The 21,723-nt window shown below is 39.5% G+C and overlaps 1 protein-coding gene across 5 annotated transcripts in view; it reads left to right on the forward strand.

Moving 5' to 3' along the window:
- The window catches only part of PPARGC1A (PPARG coactivator 1 alpha), a 653,301-nt gene that overhangs the window by 489,914 nt on the left and 141,664 nt on the right, over nt 1–21,723 (forward strand). Inside the window, exon 3 of one of the 5 annotated variants that reach the window (XM_071217159.1) lies at nt 3,606–3,748. The exons of the other annotated variants lie outside the window; for them this stretch is intronic. Coding sequence (XP_071073260.1) covers nt 3,716–3,748 — 33 coding nt within the window. The 5' untranslated portion in view covers nt 3,606–3,715. The remainder of the gene's footprint in view (nt 1–3,605; nt 3,749–21,723) is intronic. 5 annotated transcript variants of the gene reach the window in all.

Consider the following 21,723-nt stretch of genomic DNA (forward strand, 5'->3'; position numbering starts at 1 on the left):
CAAGGACACTAGCTAAAGTCATTTATTTGCATACTGAAGTTCTAGGATATGTTCCAAATTTCTGCTCCTTCTGTTAATATGAATAAGCCCTTTGGGGCTAAATCATACTAATAAACATATGGTTTAAGAAATTAAGGTAACTATATTTTAGTTGGGAGTATCTTAATGAACAATATCTAGCCTTCATTTAGTAGGAAATGCATATTAATCTACTTTTATTGTGCATCTGATTCTATCCTAAATAGGTTTAAGTACTTTCTAGAAGTAACTACTACAGGCATTATAAGGACAAATACTTCATTTTCCATTAGCTGCTATGTTTTCTTAAAGACGGTATGGTGTGTTATGTTTGCACACATGGGTATATATTGATAGCCATATAAAACTATTTATTTGAGCAAAAATGGATATGACTAAGGTTAAATGAATTGTTAGAGTAGATTACAATAGATACAGATACATTGTCTTAAAGTAAAGCAAGGCTTTAAATAATATAAAGAAAATTCTGAATTATGAACTTGGGAGCTGTAAGTTTAGGTCCCTGGGTTCATGCCTGTATTTGCTATGAATTTTTGGGAGGTCTGAAGTCAAGTTATCAGCTATTTTAAATCTCAGTATACTGACTGACAAATTTATCTTGCTGGGGTTTTCTGAATATTTTATAAAGAGTTCAGTGTTTTTTTTTCTGTATGTATGCTTATATTTCTCTTGCAACTTTAATTATACATTCAGTAAAAATGACTAGTGGATAAAAATAAATAAAATAAGAAAGTGATGATGATTGTTAATATAATCCAGTGCTTGGAACTTGATTCATACTCGAATTGATGGAATTAAATCATTTGTGCTTTTTATATGCAAGTGAATAAGTATAACTTTTCATCCCTCCAAAACATAACCGTTTCTTAAACCATGGACAGTTTTTTGTTTTGTAATTCTCCATTTTCTTACTTGCAGTATCCTTATTTAAATGACTATCAAGCACTGGATGACTGGCAACTAATTTTATCATTTGTAATACTACATGTTTTTGAGGTCCAAAATCTACTGTATCATTGGTATACATTCAGGTATCTGATACTTCTATCCCTTTTTCAATATTCCAGTTCTTGCCACATTGGTAATTCATACTCTTTATTTTATTTTATTTTATTTTATTTTATTTTTTATTTCTCCCCTCCCCCCAGTTGTCTGCTCTCTGTCCATTCACTGTGTGTTCTTCTGTGACTGCTCCTATCCTTATCAGCAGCACCGGGAATCTGTGTTTTTTTTTTTTTGTTGCATCATCTTGTTGTGTCAGCTCTCCGTGTGTGCGGCGCCATTCCTGGGCAGGCTGCACTTTCTTTCACACTGGGTGGCTCTCCTTACAGGGCGCACTCCTTGCATGTGGGGCTCCCCTACGCAGGGGAAACCCCCGTATGGCAGGGCACTCCCTGTGCACATCAGCACTGCACATGGGCCAGCTCCACATGAGTCAAGGAAGCCTGGGGTTTGAACCGCGGACCTCCCATGTGGTAGATGGATGCCCTATCCATTGGGCCAAGTCTGCTTCCCAATTCATACTCTTTAAAGACCAGAAGGAATGACTTCTAATTTCTCATAAAAATAAAATTATGAGTATGATCTATAAATAGATATATATTTATTATGTATGTGTGATATCTATATAAAAGAGCACTCTCAGCACCTCCTACTACCTCTTGGACAGCTTTTTCCTTCTCTATGACATTTGTCCCTCATATGTATTGTTCTCTCCCTCCCATCTGAGGAACTTTGTTTTCCTCACTGTCATATTCTCAGGACCTAGAATGGTGCCTGACACCTTTTAGGCACTTAATACCTATGTCAGTGCATGAATAAATCAATACATATTGGTTCATGGTGACAACAATTAGAACATATCTGGCTCTATCCTTTCTTTATAAAGATGTGGATACCGAGGCTAAGAAAAGTTGGTTGAGTTGATCGCCTATCTATTCATTTATTTGCTCATTGCCCTTGTTCATCCATCAAATATTTAGTAAATGTCACACCCCCTACCTGCCAAGCATAGTGTTAATTGATGTCAGTATCAGAAAAAATAAAAGAGAGACTGCCAGTGGTAGCGGGACAACAGACAGGAAGGAAAAAAAAAGACTCTGCAGGCATCTTTCTGCCTTCGGGACAGAAGTCAACCAGGGAGACTTTCCAGTGCAAGTGCAATGTGAGGGGAATGTTGAGAGGGGAAGTGTTGGAGTGTTGACAGTGAGGGGGCTGCAAAGGAAGAGTGACTGCAAAGGATTGGGGACAGGAAATGACATGGTAGCATGATAGGCATATGGGATAACTTTGGAAGAGAGCACACTTTAATGACCAGATTGACCAAATCCCAAACACCATCTATTTTTGTATATGGCCTGGGAACTAAGAATGGCTTTTGCATTTTTAAATAGTTGGGAAAAATTAAATAAAGAATAATACTTCATGACATGTAAAAATAGTCTGAAATTCAAATTTCAGTGTCCATAAGTAAAGTTTTATTGGAACATGGCCGTCCTCATTTGCTGACACATTGTCTATGGCTGCTTTTGCGCTACAATGGCAGATTGAGTAGTTGTGACAGAAAACTGCAAAGTTGAAAGTAGTTGCTATATAGTTCCTTTACAGAAAAGGTTTCTGTCCCCTGGTCTAGAGAAAGGACTTCAGAGTCAGGAAGATTTGGGTTCTAGTTCTGGCACTTTTATTTACCTAAGTATGGTTAGTTATTAATATTTAAATTCTCTATGCCTTGATTGTTCCCAATTGTAAAATCCCTCATCAGATTGTAAAAATAAATAGAAATAATGCAACTGTTGTATTTATATGTATTCATACCAAAGCCTAGAACATAATAGGTGCTCAATAAATACCATTTGTTATTCTTATTGAATAAAAATGTTAATGATTGATGGGCATACCTCCCGTGTCCTCTGTTTCAATCCTCTGTCTTTCCCACTGATGCAAATTTCTTTTCAGGCACACCTACAGCTGCTGCTTTCTTGAACATTTACTCTAAGTTACCTTGGTTTGTGCCCTTGCCCAAAAACTGATTTTAGGAACGTGTAGCAATAAAGAAAATTGCTCCTTTACATCAGTAGTTAGGCCTTTCATGAATAATGATATTAATAACTAATAACCTCCAATGTAGTGTAGATACTAGGGAGTAATTTATTTTGATATTTTTATGCCATCATAATGAATTTGTTTGTTATTCATTGTAACTCTACTTTCAAGGCATAAATCAATGTTGTTTTATATTCTGCGCAGATGCTGTGTGTATTTCCAGAGGTTTTCTAGGGTAAAGAATTAACATTTATTAATAGTAACACAGGCATTAGGTGTTTGGAACACATTTTAAAGACATCAATAAAGAAATCTCTGCAACGGATATTTTTCCCCCATTTTGAGAATGCTGCAAATAACCATGCTGGCATTTAATACTTGGACCTTCGTTTGAACTTAAATTTGAATGTAGATAAACATTTTGGTTATCTCCTCAATTGAAGTATAACTTTTCTTCACAGGAAAGATACTGTTTCAAGAAAAATTAAATGTTACTGCCTTTTACTTCTGCCTTTTCTTATTAGCTATACCCTGACAGCTCTTCTAGCAAGTACTGATATCCAGGGATGTTTAGGGAAAAGAGCAAGAGAACAGTCAAACTGGAAATTTATGTGCTGCCCCCTCCTATTTGTGAATGTGCCATTTGGGATGTGCAGTTAAGAATCAGGTAATTTCCTTAGATCTTCAATTATTATAAATATCTTAGTGCAGTCTCTAAGCATTTGGAAATAGAGAAAGTGACTCTAAATACAGAAATTTATTTCCAACTAGTTATAACTATTAAAAATTTACAAAGTCCAGAATATTCTCCCTGAATGTGAAACAATGCCTATTTCTTCACAACTTTGCAGAGACAAATACATATATGATTTTCTATTTATATTCTTAATTATTTTTTAATCAATAAACATTTAGATTTCAGGTTGGCATTTACTAGAATTATGCTAAAAGTATATTATATAATAACTGAGAGTATTTAAACTTTCATTTAAACTTCTTCAAAATAAACTTTTAAATATGAGCTCGCTTTAGAAGGCCCTAATTGTAAAATAGTGTGAAAGAATTCCCTATCTTTCTTTTTAACATAGAAGAATATATGCTATGTTTAAATTGCAAATTGTACAAAATTATCCCAAAACTCTTTAAAATGACTTTATTTTAAAACAGTTCTGTATTCGGTTACCAATAAATGCCAGGGACCAGCTGATACTGAATATGAACTATATGAAAACTGTGGGTATCCCCATGTACCACTAAACTGCTAGAGTGGAAAAACTATAAGCGTGCTTATTTTCTGTACCACAGTCAGGGCGCTGAACTTGCTATGCTATCTCATCTTCCTGTTCTTTTCCTTTCTCTCCTAGAAATACTAACATATTGAAAATTTGGGAATGTAACCTTCAGCTTGGTTGAGAAAGGTAGCCAACATCCATAAATTATTTAAAACCTTAATTGTTAAGTTGCTATGCAGTTAAAAAAAAAATCCTATTGTACTGGCTTACATGGGTAAGTGATAACATGGAGAGAGAAAAGTCATATTTCAAAGGAAATTTAACCGGAGATTTCTTCTTGGACAGTGTGGTCTTCTGAAGAATCTTAGCAACAATGAAAGTGCTGTCATAATTTAAATTTAAATGGTACCCGAAATAGCACTGCACATTTCCACATGTGACAATGTAGCCTTGTATTTTCTTCTAGGCATCTATCTCTTGAAGTTTCTAATTTTGGAAGGTGAAGTTGTTTGATGACTTGAATCAATTATAAAATGGTCACCATTTCTTTTGTTCCTGCATTGGTGGTCTATGAGCATTAATAATGACATGGTCCTGAAAACGGAGAAGAATCAACAGGTCATGCAATGTGTGATTGTAGGCTTCATCTAACTGAACTTTAAATGTTCAGGGAAATGGGGTCTTGGCCACTTCACTGGGGATATTATTCAATAATCAAATGATTTCATAATCATAAAAAGCATAACTTGGATACTGCAGTAAAAGGCAAGAGGCTAATAACTCATTCAAACTTTTACATCAAATACTCTCAGATTTGTGACTCTGCATGGTTAAAGCCAAACCCACATGGTCACCTAATAATATTCTTTTCATTTCTGTAACATAATAATCCTTTGTACTGGGTTGCTATTAAGAAGTTTCTTCAGAAGGAGCAGCAGGGAGTGGTTCAGACGTGCTAGAAAAGCTGCATTGCAATTACAGCTACTAAAAATCTTAGTTGACCAAATGTGTCTTGAAAAGGTACAATGATATTTCTTTTACACATTTAATGAGTGTATACCAATTACATTTAGCTGGTGACCTGTTTGGAAAAGCTTCGAAGAGAGAAAGTAAAACTAGTTCCTCCTAGTTTTATTTTTTGCCTTCTCCTTTCGGAAGAAAGCGGAGGTTCAAAAGTTAGACTAAGGAACTTGAATGTCTCCCAAGTAGGTAGACAAAAGGAGAAGAAAGCAAGGTCATCTACCACAGCTTCACATGGTTTATTGGCAAGGATTTCTGCAGGAGGCAGAAACTACACAGTTTATTTAAGTGAAGAGACCTTAGTGAAGGGACTTCTTACAGAGGTGTGGTCATGTAAAGGGCACAAGTGGGCATGTTGGGACACTAAGAGACTAGCAAATCTACAAGTCTTTAGTAGAGAGGAGCATTACTGTGAAGTTAAGGAAGTTTAGGCTTCAAGTTCCTTACTTTGTACAGACACCTTTCCAGTCCCTGAGAGGGGTCTAACAATGTATTTCCATGGATATTTATTTTTGTCAAATTTGGAAATTTCAGTATACAGTTTTCAGGTATCGCAAAATCTGGTTATATGCTCCTGGCTGTTATCTCTCCTAAAGTCAAAGGAAAAGAAGAGAACCTCATATTTCCTGAGCCCCAGGGTAGCCACCCAGTAGGAAATGTGGCTGTAGAGAAAGACAGTTGCTTCTAGGAAAGTGGTCCAGGAGCAGGAAGGAGGTAGGGAAGAAATAACTAGGCCTCTCTTCCAACTTTCTGATTTCCTGACAAGGCCTCCCATAGGCTGAACCCAGCAGGAAGCCAACAGACAAGGGCCCTTGGGAGGCTGTATATCCTAAGGTGTAGAGCAGAGCAAAGAAGGATGGAGAGTGAATAGGCAGGGAGGTAGGGGAGAATACTAAACAGCAAAATAATGTGGAAAATCAACTTTGTGACCCATTTTCTAATTCTGATATCTTCAAGTTAGAGACGCCTTGAGCCTCTGACCTGGAGAGGTTCATCTAATGGTAGATTCTGAGAAAAAACAAATGCAATAGAGCCTTTAAAGATATACTCCAGACTTTGGTTTGTTCAACAGCCTTGGTCAGAACAAGTAACATAGCACATAGAGTGATCAGAACCCAGGGTGTCCCATGCAGTAAACTGTGATGGGCAAGTGCAAGGATATTCAATCTACAGACACTTTATAGGTGAACAACTACCTTTCAACCTGAGCTCCTGAGCTTTCATTAATAACTGACCAAACATTTACACATATCACTGATGGATATGGATGTTAGTCTCCCGAAGTACCTTAGAGATGAAGAGAATGGCTTTTTTGGTAGGGCAAAAGGGAGAGAATTTATTTTTCAAGAGTAGGTTCTAGATTGAGAGATAAATTATTCATCAATAAATGAAGGAGGCTAGAAAAGGAGTTGTTAAGATCTAGGTAACTCATCTTAACTCTGAAGTAATTTTTTTTGTGAGTTTCAAAGGGAGTTAGTGTTTCAGCTTCCCTGAGACTATCATCCCCATCACTTTGTGTATCCTACTGGTCCTTATTTGTGTAATAGACGTGTTCTTGGGAATCTGTTGTTAGCCAGGGTTTGCCAAACTAGAATGCTTTTGTCTTCTATGCTCTGATCTCTAATTTAAGAAAAAACTGGGTTGTATCAATGGCAAATACTCCTTTGGTAATGCGTGTTTTCATTTCTCCTATTCTCAGTTTACCTGTTTATCACACTCCATGGCCTCATGTACCACACCTTACTCATTTATAATTACTTTCTAGTAAAATCGACCAGCTTGTAGCTCCCTGTCAACACCTAAGGTGTGTATGTGTGTATGTGTGTGTGTTTGTGTGTGTGTGTGCCCTTCCATCTGCATGCACCCTTCCCATTTCTGGTCACTCATCTAACTCTTATTCATCTAGACTCAGTCCTGGCATCCCTTAAAGGATACCTTCCCCCTGTTCTCTGTACCTCTGCATCATCATTTATAAATCATATCAGAATAACCTGTGTGTTCAAGTCTCCCCACTGGATCATAGGGCTTTCTGGGTCAGGGACAGGGTCTAATTCCTCCATTGCTGTAGCAGGTCATTGATAAGTATTTGCTGAACTGAACAATGGTATAATTGTGAAAATTATTTGCCCCCAAACAGGAAACACACCTAAGGTTTGTTTTGCAAGGAAGCACTTGTGTCCTAGTTAAAACCTAGTCCAATGTGTAAAATTTAATTATCTCTCTCTGATTAATTGGCTCCTAAGATGGCTTTTGGATTTTCCTTGTGCCTGGGATAAAATTAGACCAGTAAGTGTCTGCGTCATCACACTAAGCAAACTGAAAGAGTAAATTGTGCTTTTTGTTAATACGAAAGAGCAGATTAGGTAATGTTTTTTATATGAAGTAATAGGAAGGGGAACTAACCAGGATTACCATTATCATGCCAAGGGAGTAAGGTGGCAATGACAATGTCATTGTCAGTCATGCTGGATCCTCGCATCCACTCTAATGCAGAGAGAATAGGGATCTTATTGTCAATTATTAGCCAAGACAGACATTCTGGAGGAAGCAAGATTTGAACCTTGGTCTCCCAATGCTTTCTATCTGTCAGCACTGACAGATGGCTCTATCACAAGTAGGAATTATTCTTATTTTTACCCAGCCATTGCTTGCACTTTATATAGCATTGATGAAGCTTCAGTCTTTCTTCAGAGGCAGTCTTTGCATGGAGCAAATGATGTACATTTTCATCAATTTTTTCCAAAGACTTGACTTTGGGGATAATGTTGGAGAGGAAGGAAGTCTACAGAATAAATGGATAAAGAAATGCTAAATATTGATGACATATTGAATATATAACTTTTCCTAGGGCAAATAAATAGACTATCAAAGATAATAAATAAGTTTCCCTGTGAAGACTTATATCAGTATTCCTAAAGATGAACGGAATCTCTACCTTTCCAGCAAGTGGATTTGAAATCTACTTTGGGTCTATACCTATGATGAGTCAATTTACCAATGAAGTGTTTTGTATTGGACTATTGCCTATCTTCTTCTCTAAGTACCCAGTGCTTTATGCTTTCCCAGCCATCATCCATTTCAGAGGAGAGCACTTTTAAAATGGGTTTCCATCTAAACTAAGCCACATTTTTAGTGCACGGTGAAATTCATTTGAATAATGGGTTTTATTTCTATGTGCTTTCAGCAGAATTGTGAGCATGGAAAGAAAACAAGGCAGATTTGTAGGGTAGCTGCACAGTGAAAAATATGCATTTGAGTGAGCAATGGCATGAGGTTGTTTTTATTCCCTCACCTCTTGTGGCTACTTCCCCAGGGTTTCGTTGGGGAGGTGAAGGGGAGGGTGTCTTGCCCTTGAATTCACATTGGGCTGTACTGTTGAACCTTGTGACACTTCAAAATATAGATTCTTGGGAAAGAATCATCCTGAGATTTGCAAAGTCTAAAGAGGCTGGGCAAAATGGAATCCATTTGCTTAAAATGGTAGGGAGTTTATTTACTAGATTAAGTGTGAAGTATGTTGATAACAGATGGAACGAGTGATCACATGACATATTTAAATAGTCTAAGGATAACCTCGATGTCCTGGTCAATGTTCCTTCTCTCGATTAATGCCAGTGCTAATTAACTGGCACAAGTGTTCCTAGCCATATGGGGGATGTTGCTGAAAGCCGGCTGGCAGCCCATATCCAGCCACTACCTGTACGTAATTTAGTGCTTTGCTTGGTGCTTTGGGACTTCCATAATGGAACAGCCCAGCTCAGAGAAAGCCGGTGGTAGCAAGCATCCTGATGTCGTCTTTGTTTCTTTTGTGCCCAACAGTCCAAATATGTTTGACAAATTTGAAAATGCATTGACTTTTTTGCAATAGAAGTGAAGCTGCACTTTGTTTATCTATGGATGTGGGCTCCTTGAGTTTTCTTAGTGGTCCATTAATTGATCTTTATGCTGATTTTCTAATAAGGGGCAGATAAGACAAAATGGTTTTCTTTGAATAAGTGCTATGTCATTCAGCCATCTACTTATGACCTGAAATGTGACCTGAAAATAAGGACTAATTTAGGCAGATAGATGGAGTCCCAGAGTTTGGAAGTTAAGCTCCAAGTCCATATGCAGCCGTAGGTTTTCATGGAAAGCGGGTGTGTTAGGAGAATGAGCACTAGATTTGGAGTCTGATAATTTGGGCAAGAGTCCCAGTTGTGTTGGCCTTGGGTAGTCCCAAATGCTGGCACAGGAAACAGAGGCTTCAGCCTCAGCCGTGTCCACCAGCCTATTCCAAGCCCACTCAAATACAAGTAAAATCTCCGTAAAAATAGCATGGCCATATAATTTATCATTTAAAATGGAACACTTTTGAGAGTGAAAAGGGTACCTCATAGCGATGTCTCAGTGACAGTGGGTACAAAGCAGAACTGTCTTGAGAAAACTGGAAGGTATGGTATCCCTAACCACGTGCTTGCTCTGCAAATAAAACTTCAAGACAAGTTCCTTGGTGCAACCTGTTCCAACTAGATACCAGCCCGAAAGGCCCTCCTGGACAGAAACTTGAAAACCTCTGTTGCCTTGGCAAAATTTGTTATTGGACCTCCTTGTACTCAGTCCCCTGTAGAGTGAAGATTACAGTACTTGCCTCTCCAACCTCAAAAAGGGATTAAATGAGATGTATGTAGAGCCTCTAGGACAGGGGTTGTCACAAGGGGCTGCTGCTCATTAAATGTCTCGTTCTCCTACCCCCCCCCTTCCTCCCTCCTCCCTTCCCCAGGTAGAAAATAGTACCATAAAGAAGATTGATACTTATTTTTAAAGAAAGAGATGATAGGTTTGTATTCCTTACTCAGTGCTGAGCCCCTTGATATTAATAGTGGCGTTTTATTAATCCGGTATCCTGACCATATGGTGCCTGGGACAGAGTAGCTCCTCAGTAAACATGTCAAATAGATGAATGAATTGAAGAGGAAAAGAGCAGCCATCATTCCACAGCAGAAGTTTGCAGGCAGAGAAGAGGGCGGCTGCCTAATTGGCTGATAATGACTCAGGAAGCATGGGAACACGAGTGGTCTTTCCCAAGTGGAAACTTGAGTTGAGTGACAAAAAAGAAGGCTCTTCTTAAGGGATTGTCAAAACTGAGGACGAACTGGGCCCTCCTCTCCCCACTGGGCTCCCCAGTTCCTGCTGGGTTGCTGCGATGAAGAGGAAGCAAATATGGGGTCCAGCAAAACAGGGAGGGGGAAACACATGTAATTTTCCTTGTGCCCACTCTCTGCTTCCCACATGGCAATTAAGTAGCTCCTCTCTACCCAGGCTTCTCTAACAGGCTGTCACATGCTGTGTGTGCAATGGACAGACCTGGAGCCTGAGAAAGTCAGGCTCTTACAATGGACCTGGGAGGAGATGGGTCTCTGCTGTGAAATCTGATGGGTCATGTCCTGACTTAGTCGTTATTGGTTTCCTGTCTGCATTCAGGGGCTGTACTCCAGCCTTGGGGATGGGGGTATGAGCAGACATCATTGAGGAGGATACGGCTATGGTCTGAGCAGGGGATGGGCGTGCAGGTGCTGGACTTCCACTGCCCAGGTTCAGACCCCAGCTCGACTTCTTTGGGTGGTACCACTTTGGGCAGACTGATCAAAATTCTTTGTCTCCATTTTCCCATCTATAAAGGGAACTATTTGCAAGGTAAAAATAAGGTACTCTATAGCATTTAGAGCAATGCTTGCCACATAATAGGCATACAATGTGCATTAGCAGCTGGTTTTTGCTTTAGTAATAGTAAGACTATCACCATTGCCATTATTATTGAGGGGTTCTGAACCAGATCCTTTGTTATACCAAATTCTCCCAGGGAGGCGATTACCTCCTGTTAGCTGGCATAGGGAACCTTCGGGGGGGAAAGAAGGTATTGTAAAACAGGGAATTGTCGCATCGAAGTGTATTACATGCTTCTATAGCCAGGGGCCGAGTAGTGCAAATCCAATTTTGCACTAACCTGCCAGAAGCAGGTAGGTACAACTGGGCTCTCTGTGGGTTCAGTTTGATTGCTGTACAGAAATTTTTACACTAGTTATGTCATATGAATATTCAAAAATACCAGCTCTGTAACAGGTAATAACAGAGCAGAAAAAGTTATGTGTATGTATGTAGGTATATGCATTTTTTTCCTCCCTACCAGGATAGAAATATATGCCCCTGAAAACTATTCTCAGACTTGAAGCTTGATGCCCTGCACTAGACTGCTGGGGTCAGAATCTTCCCTGGGGGGAACAGCCGAAAAGATCAAAAGAGAGAACCAATCACCTGGACTCTGGGAGCAGGATTTCTTCGCGTCCTCTTTTAGTTCCTGCACGTCTGTGTTGCACTGTACCTTTGTGGCTTTTGCTACTAATATTATTCTACTGTCAAGTTCCTGGAACACCAGAGTAGGAAAGAATTTTCCTGTGCTTTGAGCTCGAGCTGGGCATTGGGAAATCCTCTTGCCCTGGATTTGTAGCAGCGCGAGGCCATTCTTCAAGCTGAAACCGCTCTCCACCCCCGCACGCAGTATTTTGGCAGTCGTTAGAGCCAGCCCAGCCCTGGCTCGTGAGGGCCTCCACTGCATGCAGACGAAAAGTGAATTTCTCCTTTGTGCCTCTATTTGTAGCTTCCTCATGATGAAAATAGAACCTGCTTTAATCTTGCTGGGCCTGACGAAGAGATATCTCCCGGACTGCAAGTCAGCATTTGCCCACACAATTGTTTGCTGAAATCTATTTTTAAAAGTCCATAAATTCTACCGGGAGACAAAATGGGTGCTCTTTATTGGGGGAAAGGGAGAGAAGGTATATCCCACTGTGCATTGTCGCGTAATGGAGCGAACTGTGTTCCCTGCCTTTCACCCACTTTCTGTATGGGAGGAAGGCATTCTCAAGATGGCCATGCAAGGTTATGCTATGCTGGGAGGTGACTCTGCCTGGGAGAAGGGAGGTCTGGCCTGTCATTCTGTGGCCCCCTCCAGCTGTTCTGGGCTGTGCCAGTTCTGGATCCCCAGCAGTTTGTGACTCACATCTGCGGATCACATGAGGCTGACCACCATGACAAGTGCGTCACCGGCACTGGAAACACAAACTCAGAAATCAGGTTCGGTTTCTTTGGGTCTTTGGTTCCTCTTTTTTATATGATAGCAGCAGATTAGGAAGGTTCCATAAGAGTTTTATTAATCAGGAATTTTAAGAAAAAGCCAAAGTTGGGATTTGGGGACAATTAAAGGACCTAGATTGATATAAAGATATAAAAGACAGCTTTGTACCCACAGCAGGGTGACACCCCAACATCTCCAACTCTGCTTTTTCCCCACCATCCTATCTCTGTCCTGCCTGCTCGGGTCCCCTGTCTCAGGCCAGCTGTCACCGCCTAGCCTCCTCGTTTCCTTTCTTTCAAATTCTGTCCTAATGACTGCTTCTTCTGATCACCTGCCTGCTCTTCAAAAGTAATCTTAAGACTCCTCTTCTGTCTTTTTACTGAATGGTTCCTCAGCTTCTCAGGAGTTGCTTTGCTCTTTGATTCCTCAGCTAGAGTGTAAATTCTTTGGGAGAGAGAACAATATCCCATGCATCTTTGCAATATCTCATTGATGTATGTGTAAGCATGTTAATCTAGTTTAGTTTTCATTCCAATTTTAATGTGTAATACATTTCATTATGTAAAAATTATGGATGGATATGAGCAAAAATTAATATAAATCCTTGGAAAGTATAATCTTCCTGTGACAAACATTGTTCAGTTTAGGTGTAGGGCCTCTAAACAATTTTTCTTATCAGTTCTTCTGGGTGATAGATAGACTGAGAGAGAGAAGAGTAGGAGAAAGAATGAGAGAGAGAGAAAGAGAAAGATTACTACATGCCAGGCACTGTTCCGTGGACTTTATATACATTAACCTCTATCTCCATAGAATAACTCTATGGTACGTGTGCGATGGTTATCCTTGCTCGAAAGATGAGGAAACTGAAGCTCAGAAGTGTGAACTGACTTGTCCAGGGTCATATTGCTGATTAATGATAGAGCATGCTATACATGTTTTTCTCTTTGTAATCTGCTTTGTTTCGCTTGACAACATGGTGATCAGTGCGTTCATTTAATAGGTATTCGTCAAGTGCCCACTATATGTCATGCATAGTGTTAGAAGAATTTTGAGCAGGATAAAATTAGCTTCTGTCCTCAAGAAGCTTTCAGTCTAGTGGGAAGGAAGTAGAAAACGAGGTTCAGGGCAATGTAGGGGCACACAGCAGTGCCTAATCAAACCTGGAAGTGGTCCACATATTTATTTATCACCATTGTCCATGATTGATTCTTCCAAATAAACTTTTATATTTTAGAATAGTTTTAAGCTTACATCAAAGTTGTAAAGATGGAACAGAGGGTTCCCCTATGCCACAAACCCACATTTCCCAATTTTAATATTTTATATTACTATGGTGACTTTGTCACAACTAGTGAATCGATGTCGATACATTATGATTAACTGAAGTCCACACCGTATTCAGATTTCATTAGTTCCTCCCCCCCCCACCCCCCAAGTCCTTTTTCTTTTCTAGGATCCCATCTGAGACAATACATTACATTTCGTTGTCTTATCTCCTTAGGCTACTTTAGGCTGTGACAATTTCTTGGACTTACCTTGTTTTTTAATGACTTTAACCATTTTGAGGAGTACTAGCCAGGTGTTTTATGCAACACACCTCAATTTGGGTTTGTCAGGTGTTTCTCTCATGGTTAGCAAGAATTAGGGGATTGGGGGAGGAAGACTACAAAGGTGAGGTGCCCTTCTCAACACATCATATCAAGGTGCATGCTATAAACATGACGAGCATGTTAACCTGGATGACCTGCCATTTTTCTCCATGGTAATGTTACTCCTCTCCCTTTCATATAGTTTGTGCTTTTTTGGAAATGAGTAACCAAGCATAGGCCACACCTCAGGGGCGGGTAGGTATGTTCCACTTCCTGCAGTGGGTGCATTACTGCTATTTTACACTGCATGGGTGAACCACAACTGGCTTACTGGTGAGGGCTAGCTTTACCCAACCCATAATGATACTATACATTTTCCTTTCAAATCACTGATGACTTAATAAACTGAGAATTTAAGCATGTAATAGGTATAAAATTACGGGAAGAATGAAGAGTCAAAATCTTTTATATGACTTCAGAAATCATAATCACACTTCCTTTTTGTACAATGAAGAAACTCAGGTTATCTGAAAAAGTCAGCCCAATGGCTACTTGCTGTGTGCCTACCATGTGCCAGGCAGATACATAGTCCCTGGCCCCAAGGACATTTCAGTCTAGGGATGAAGGCAATTTAAAACAGCTCAGATTATTCCTACAACTCAATACCTACAATTCAAAGTACACTTACATTGCTTCCCCTAAAAATTCACAAAACACCTATGTGGGCTCTGTCTACATGACAGAGTGGTGAAGATTCCTTGAAGTAGTTCTGTAGTGCTAAAATTTATTTAACATGAAATTTAGAGCCTACATAGATGGAGAGGTTATTGGTGCATGAAGGAGCCTATACTCCAAACAGAAATTGTTTATGTAAATATTAGACTTTGAACAGATCTTCACTGAAGAAACCTGCCTTTGTGAGTTCACAGATGCCAAATGGGAGGTGATTATGAAAGAATTATGAATTCCAAGATGTAGAGTTACGTGTGCCTAAGTTTAGATTCCCAGAGGGACCAATTTACTAATACTAAATGTATGAGTGCTAAATGGGATATGGTGAAAACAGAGCCGAACAGATTCAGTAAGAGCGGAGTGAATTTTAAATAAATAACAGTTAATATGAGTGTTCAAAATGACTGGGATTTTAGTCCTAAGCCCCATCCTTGTTTAAGATGGTCTTAGTGTATTTATGTGGATCCACCAAACCAGAGCAAAAGAGAAAAACCTTTGACCATATTCTGTGCAAAATCCACCAGTGCTGTTTGAACCGATCATGCAGAATTGATAAGAAATTGGTAATACATTAGATGCAATCAGAATCTAAATATTGGTGCTAATCTCTTTCCCAGATGGATGTTTTTGGCTGTTCTTCAACAAGTACAATTACATACTCTTCTTGCTGCTCATCAGTCCCTTGTTTATCCTATGGGCAGAGCCCTGTGTTGTTGATGGTACCATTTTGAACACACTTGGACTAATATGGCAAGAAGTGAAATTTGAAAATCGTTCTATCAAGGTCAAAATCTATGAGACTGGGTTTTTGTGTTGTCTTCTTTTTCCTCTGTCTTTTGGAAATGTATTGTTTTCTGCAATGGGAAGGCTGGAACTGTCCACATTGTGTTCTTGGGTTGTTGATTTTAAGACATGATGTCTTTACAAGCTAAAGTAAGGAAGACAAAGAGTTTGGACTATTCTCAGAAGCAATGGCACGTTTTAGTTCCCAGATTCAATTAAAATGATTCTTTGTAGTACCGATAAGCAGGCAAAGAAAAGATATTATAGTAATTCTTTATAATGTAATTGTAGCGGTGGTTAGTGTTGTGCCTTGGGTTCTTGCAGTGAGTTTCTTTACTGACAAAGCCCGACATGTATCCAGGGAAATAACACCTGGAAGGATCGATGGACACAAAACCCACTTAGCGGTGACACTATGCCCTAGTACTGTGCATGGCCCCCATAAAGCTTGAGCGGTCTTGCATCAGAATTTCTGCTCCACAAAGCAACAGTAGGTGCCCTCTGACATGGAAATCTGTCACCAGAACCGTTCTCCTTTCTAAAATGAGTATGTGTGAAATGGAATATATATCCTATCTATGGAGTTTATAAGTCCCTTCAGGGATGAGGTTAAAGGTGGGTCATCATTTCCATTTTAGAAGGTGACCCCAAAATTCTTTGTTTATATTGGTAGCCTGCCTGACCCAGTCTGATGGGCATCACATGCTAATCTATAAGTTGTACTTTTATTTTGTCTCTGATGAAGTGGTATGACTTGGTTAATCCATTTTTTATATAAGGCATTAAAGAAGATCTATTTTCAGTGATTCAGGGTGCTGTTTTTGCCAAAGTCTCTGTTTAGCAAACTTTAATTTTATGAGATGTTCTAGCTGAACCTAAATTTTAGCCAATGGTTTATAGACATTTCTTTACATCTAGGGTTTTAAAGTCCATCTATGTCATACTGAGCTAAACGTGTTCCAGAGTCTAGAAGAGAATAAGCTGAGGCTGGGATTTTTAAGTAGCAAGCAACCAAGAAGGACCTAGGCAAATGAGAACTGGGTCCTATATGCTGAATCTTTGTGAGGCTCAGTTTTCATGTTGTCAGATAGCCCACAGAACAAGAGAATTCCATTAGCTAACTCTCAACTAACTAGCTAACTAACTTACACACACACATACAAAATCCCGTACTTGACCTAATGTGATAAAAACATCTCATGGATTAATTGAATTTTTCACTTTCCTCTTTGTTGTTATCAACTGGTTTCATGATGCCCCATTACTGACCATGCAATTATTTTTTCTTGATATTATCTTACACATGTAGAGTCAGTGAGTCAGTGAAGATTAGACATTTCTTTTTCTGTTTGTTGGTTTAGTTTCAACATGATAGTGGGGACCATGGTGCATTCACTGTTGGAAATCTAGAATGTGCTTCAACCTGTCTCTTTCCTTTGACAATTGCCTGTTGAGGCCACCAGAGAAATTCTAACTCATCTCTTAAGACCTAAGTGAAATGTCAACTCCTTCCTAAAGTTTCCCTGCAGCTAATGGCTGAGTTGGCATTTTCAGTTCCTTGTTCCATGTGGTATCTTCCATAGGCCTCTGTTATAAGGTAGTGTTTGTGACATTGCTACAACAATGTTATTCTTTCCTCTCTGTGGATAAGTAGAGGAGATAGAGCATAGCAAAGGAGGGCACTCAATGAATATTTGTTACAATAATGACTGAATGAAGAAAGAGCTAGATAATTTTTATAGATTCTGGTAAATCATTGATTACGTATTAGAAATGTGGACCAACAAAGGCAGGCTTAAGAATTTGGAGTTCCAGAGAAATTCTAGGGAAGTAAAAGATTATAAAATATATTTTCAAATCCATATGGCTATCATATGTGGATTCTGACCAATTCCAAGTAAGGGAAGATGAGAAAATTAAATTGAAGTTTGTTTGCTTATTTATTTAGCATTGTTCTTGAAAAGTTAATTGCCAGTTTGAAAAAAATAAAAGACAAGACTTTAAAGATTCTTATCCTGTCCTTCCTTTACCTGGTATGTATCCTTGAGTCTCAGTGTTCTCATAGGTAAAACTTGGGTAATATCACTTCCCTCTAAAGTTGTAGGGAGAGTTAAGTGATTACATTGCGTGTAAATTTTCCAGCATTAGGTTCTGCACATAGTTTGTTTGATAGCAGCCATCATTAGTGTTGAAACAGGGACCTTTCTGATTTCTACGTCTAGGATATTTATTGATGAACAAATCCTTCCCCTTTCTCTAATCTTAAACTAATCTGGGATAGAAATTCATCTCCCAGAGAATATTCATGCATGGGGCAAAGACAACCAAAACTCAAGGCCCTACCAACATGAAGTCTTTGTGACCATAGTGATCTTTGACACATGCTTTGAATTCTTTAGAACGAAGGTGCATAGGAATAAAAGATAGTTGTTAGTTTTTAAATGTTCTTTGAATTAGAGGGCAGGAATATGGGGTACACATTTCTGAGGATGTTTGCTGCGTTCAGGCATTACTTTTGCCCATCTGTCAATGAATTAGTCTTTAATTTGGGCTGAGACATTTTGGTATTTCCAAACAAACAAACATTTTGAAAACAGCACAGAAAAAGTGTCATTATGGATTTTAATATGTTTACTATGCTTTATTTTTGGGATTTTGATATGCAAAATTGCCATTGAAATGCAGAGGAGGTTGCCACCATTGATTTGAGTACTAAAAATAAGATGTAGTCATGTTCTTCCTTAACCCCCCCCACCCCCATTTGAGTAATTGTATGGTACAAAGCTAAATGACAAGGAAAGTAGAATGCTAAAAAGCAACACTGGGTAAGCTGCCTGGGCTGGGCAATCATCACCATGGACCCCATCCAGCCCAAAATAGCCTTGTTGAGCATCTGAGCAAGAGCAGCTGTGGAGGCTTCTCCCTGGCTACAAGGGGCACCCACCGGGGCAGCCACAGCATGCCTAACAGGCGCCAAGGGCTGACCTTTGTTGGGCAGCAGACATGCTGTCTCCTCATAGGCTCGTACTTCTCATATATGGAAGTGATCTCTTAGAAGACTGGGAAGGGAGGTTTTCCCGTCATTGTCTTTCACCACTTCTCTGATTGTTGTTTCTAACCTTCTTCCTTGAACCTCCAATGTTTTTTTTTGATATGGTTCTTACTGAATGAAAGGGGTCATGGTATTACCTCTCTATGGTATCTGTAGCAGTTTGGTATTATTGATGAATTCCAAAAAGAAACATTGGATTATGTTTGTAAACTGGTTTTTTCCTCTAGACATAGGAGATTATATTGGCTTCAGAGGTTTACTTCATTAAGTAATCAAGTCAACCTCCTGTGCCAGTAGGGCGTTGAGTCCCTGCCCCTTGGTGGGTAGGGACTCACAGATAAAAGTCATGGCAAAGGACAGAGTTGGAGGGTTTTTGATGTTGGAGTTTGATGCTGAAGCCTTAAGCTGGAGCCCCAGGAAGAGAGGAACCCTAAGCCTGGAAAGAAGCAAGCCCTGGGAAGAGAGGAACCCAGGAAACCTGAACCCTTGCCAACATAGGCAACCATCTTCCTCCAACATGTGAAAATACACTTTGGTGAGGGAAGTAACTTATGCTTTATGGCCTGGTATCTGTAAGCTCCTACCCCAAATAAATACCCTTTATAAAAACCTACCAATTTCTGGTATTTTGCATCAGCACCCCTTTGGCTGACTAATACAGTGTCCTTCCTTTGCCTCTTGCCCTCCCATTCATTGTTCAAGGTGCTTTACACATCACATCTTCAAGGAGGCCTGCTTTGACATCTTTAGTTAGTCATTCTCTCCTCTCCACTCCCTTAGCATTATACATCTCTTTTAGATTCTGTTTTTCTGACTCTATTGCAAGCCCCTTGCAGGCATGTCTTATTTGTCATTGTATCCTCCAGTGACTACCTAGTATAACATATGACATGTACTAAGTGTGCAGTAATTTAATGAAAGAATGAATAAATGAATGGCCTAGAGAGTTGTTGGACCACAGAAAGATGTGAATTTTTATTTTAAAATGAGAAAGTATCTTTTGGTGCCTGCACCTTTCATGGAAGGCCTTTTCACAGTTCCTCAGACTTTCTCTGTAATAGTTATCACTCAGGACACTCAAAGCTACCACTATTAAACCCCAGGGAGGAATCAGAAGCTGTACTTTCCAGAAACCTAATTTTTGCTGGTTTTCCTGTCTCTGTGCAACTCTTCCACTTCCTCAGTGCACTTATTTTTTTAACCTCTGGAGCCTTGACTCTGGATCTCATAGGACCCATTTTGGCCACTCCAAACCTCCCATGGGCCACAACAGCATTAGATAGTTTCTTTTGGACCTACCTCCAAGCTCAATTGTGCTTATGCATTATTCTGACTTTGCAGAGTCCTATTGAGATGAATGGGATGTTTGTCAAAGTACCTCCCTTTGGGACCCTGTGAAAAGGGACTGATCCTAAATAATGAGAAGTTGTATAATCCAGTATTCGCTGATGATGCAGCAGAAAATATTACTACACAATGGCTCTGCTCTTCCTTCAGGGGACAGAGAAGTGGACAGATCATTACTTTAGGTCTATTAACCCTTTCAAATTTGCAGGGTATAGACAGGGAGAAGAAGTTCCCCAATGATTGAGTGTATGCTCACATGACTGGAAATTTAGCAGTACCTACCCACTATTCTAGAAGAAGTGGACCTGTTGAGGACAGGCAGAAGTTGAGCTCATTTGAATAGGATCAAAAGTTGAAGGGACCCAGTATAATTTATGAATTACTTATTTTTTCTTCGGTGAAAAGAAGAGGGAAGTTGTGGGCTGGGATCTGAGATGCTTGAGAACGAACCACAGTTCTGCCTCTGGCTTAGTGCCAAGCTTCACTTTGCACAGAAGTGGTAGACTTTCTGCCCCAGTTTCCTGGTTCAGAATGGGATCAGCAGCACTTGGACTGCATCTGCCTGTAGGGCATGGGGGTCTCTTGAAGATTCCGCAGCTCTTTCTTTGGGGAAGAAAGACAATAGATAAATGAAAGGTGAATTTCCCTTGTAAAACTTACATAGATGTAGCAAAAGTAGGATAAGTCAGTTGGACCTACATGGGGACCTTGGATTATCGTAATCTCATGGTCTCTCCTTTCCTCCCACCCTTTCTGTTCTGTGCAGAGAGGGGTGGTTGAGAGAGCTGCACCATTCTGTGGGTCATGAAATTTGGGGTTTGTGCTGTGGCAGTTGCTCTTTATGGGTCTTCCCTATGGGTCTCTGGTATTCTTTGTATAGATTCCTGGGCTTTGCCCAGAGGTCTATTCTTTGGTAATGGTACAGGCTGGAGCTTGTGCTTTACGCTGCTCTGAGGGCTGGTTTCTTGCCTGTTTCTACATGATTGTCCTTCACTCCTTCTGTTGCTTTTTATCAGTTGCCTCCAGATCTTTGAGGCAGCAGAGAGAACCTCAGATCCAGCCCGCCTGCTTTATGTTCTGGCTCTGCACTTAGTAATGATGTCATTTTAGACAAGTGCCTTAACATATCTGCATACAGTAAGGTTAATAACAGTATCTATTACATATGGGTATTTTGGGGATTAGACATACTAATAAATGATTCCTGAGAACAGTTCCTAAAACATAGTAGGCACTCAGTATATCCTTCCTATTTTTATTGTCTCTTGGAATCATCTTGGTAGATTAGTTGTATTTAAAGTTTTTGTGTTTTACTGGTTTCTCACTTAAAACTATGTGAAATCTATTGTTTTTCTGAATGTGGGCATGAATTAATATGCAGTAATATGAATACTTAATATTCACTTAAGTTAAACAGATGTATTAAAAAGCACTTACATATTAAGAATACTTAAGCCCTTTGCCTTTTTGTCATCTTCAGAAAATAAATTTCTGCTTCTATATAAGGTCAACTTTTAGACACTAATGATTTTTTTTTAATTAGAGAAGTTGTAGGTTTACAGAAAAATCATGCATAAAATATAGAATTCCCATATACTACCCTATTATTAACCCTTTGCATTTGTATCACGATGGCACTGCTAGGAAAAGTATGTGGGGAGGCAGCATTCCATGGTCTTCTGCTCTTTCTTTGCCAACTGTGTAAGCAGAAACAAAATGGTCAAAATTGATATATTAGCTACTGCCAGGTGCTCTATCTCTTTAATTTCACCAATC

The sequence above is a fragment of the Dasypus novemcinctus genome, chromosome 1 (assembly GCF_030445035.2).
Source record: "Dasypus novemcinctus isolate mDasNov1 chromosome 1, mDasNov1.1.hap2, whole genome shotgun sequence".
NCBI classification, from domain to species: Eukaryota; Metazoa; Chordata; class Mammalia; order Cingulata; family Dasypodidae; genus Dasypus; species Dasypus novemcinctus.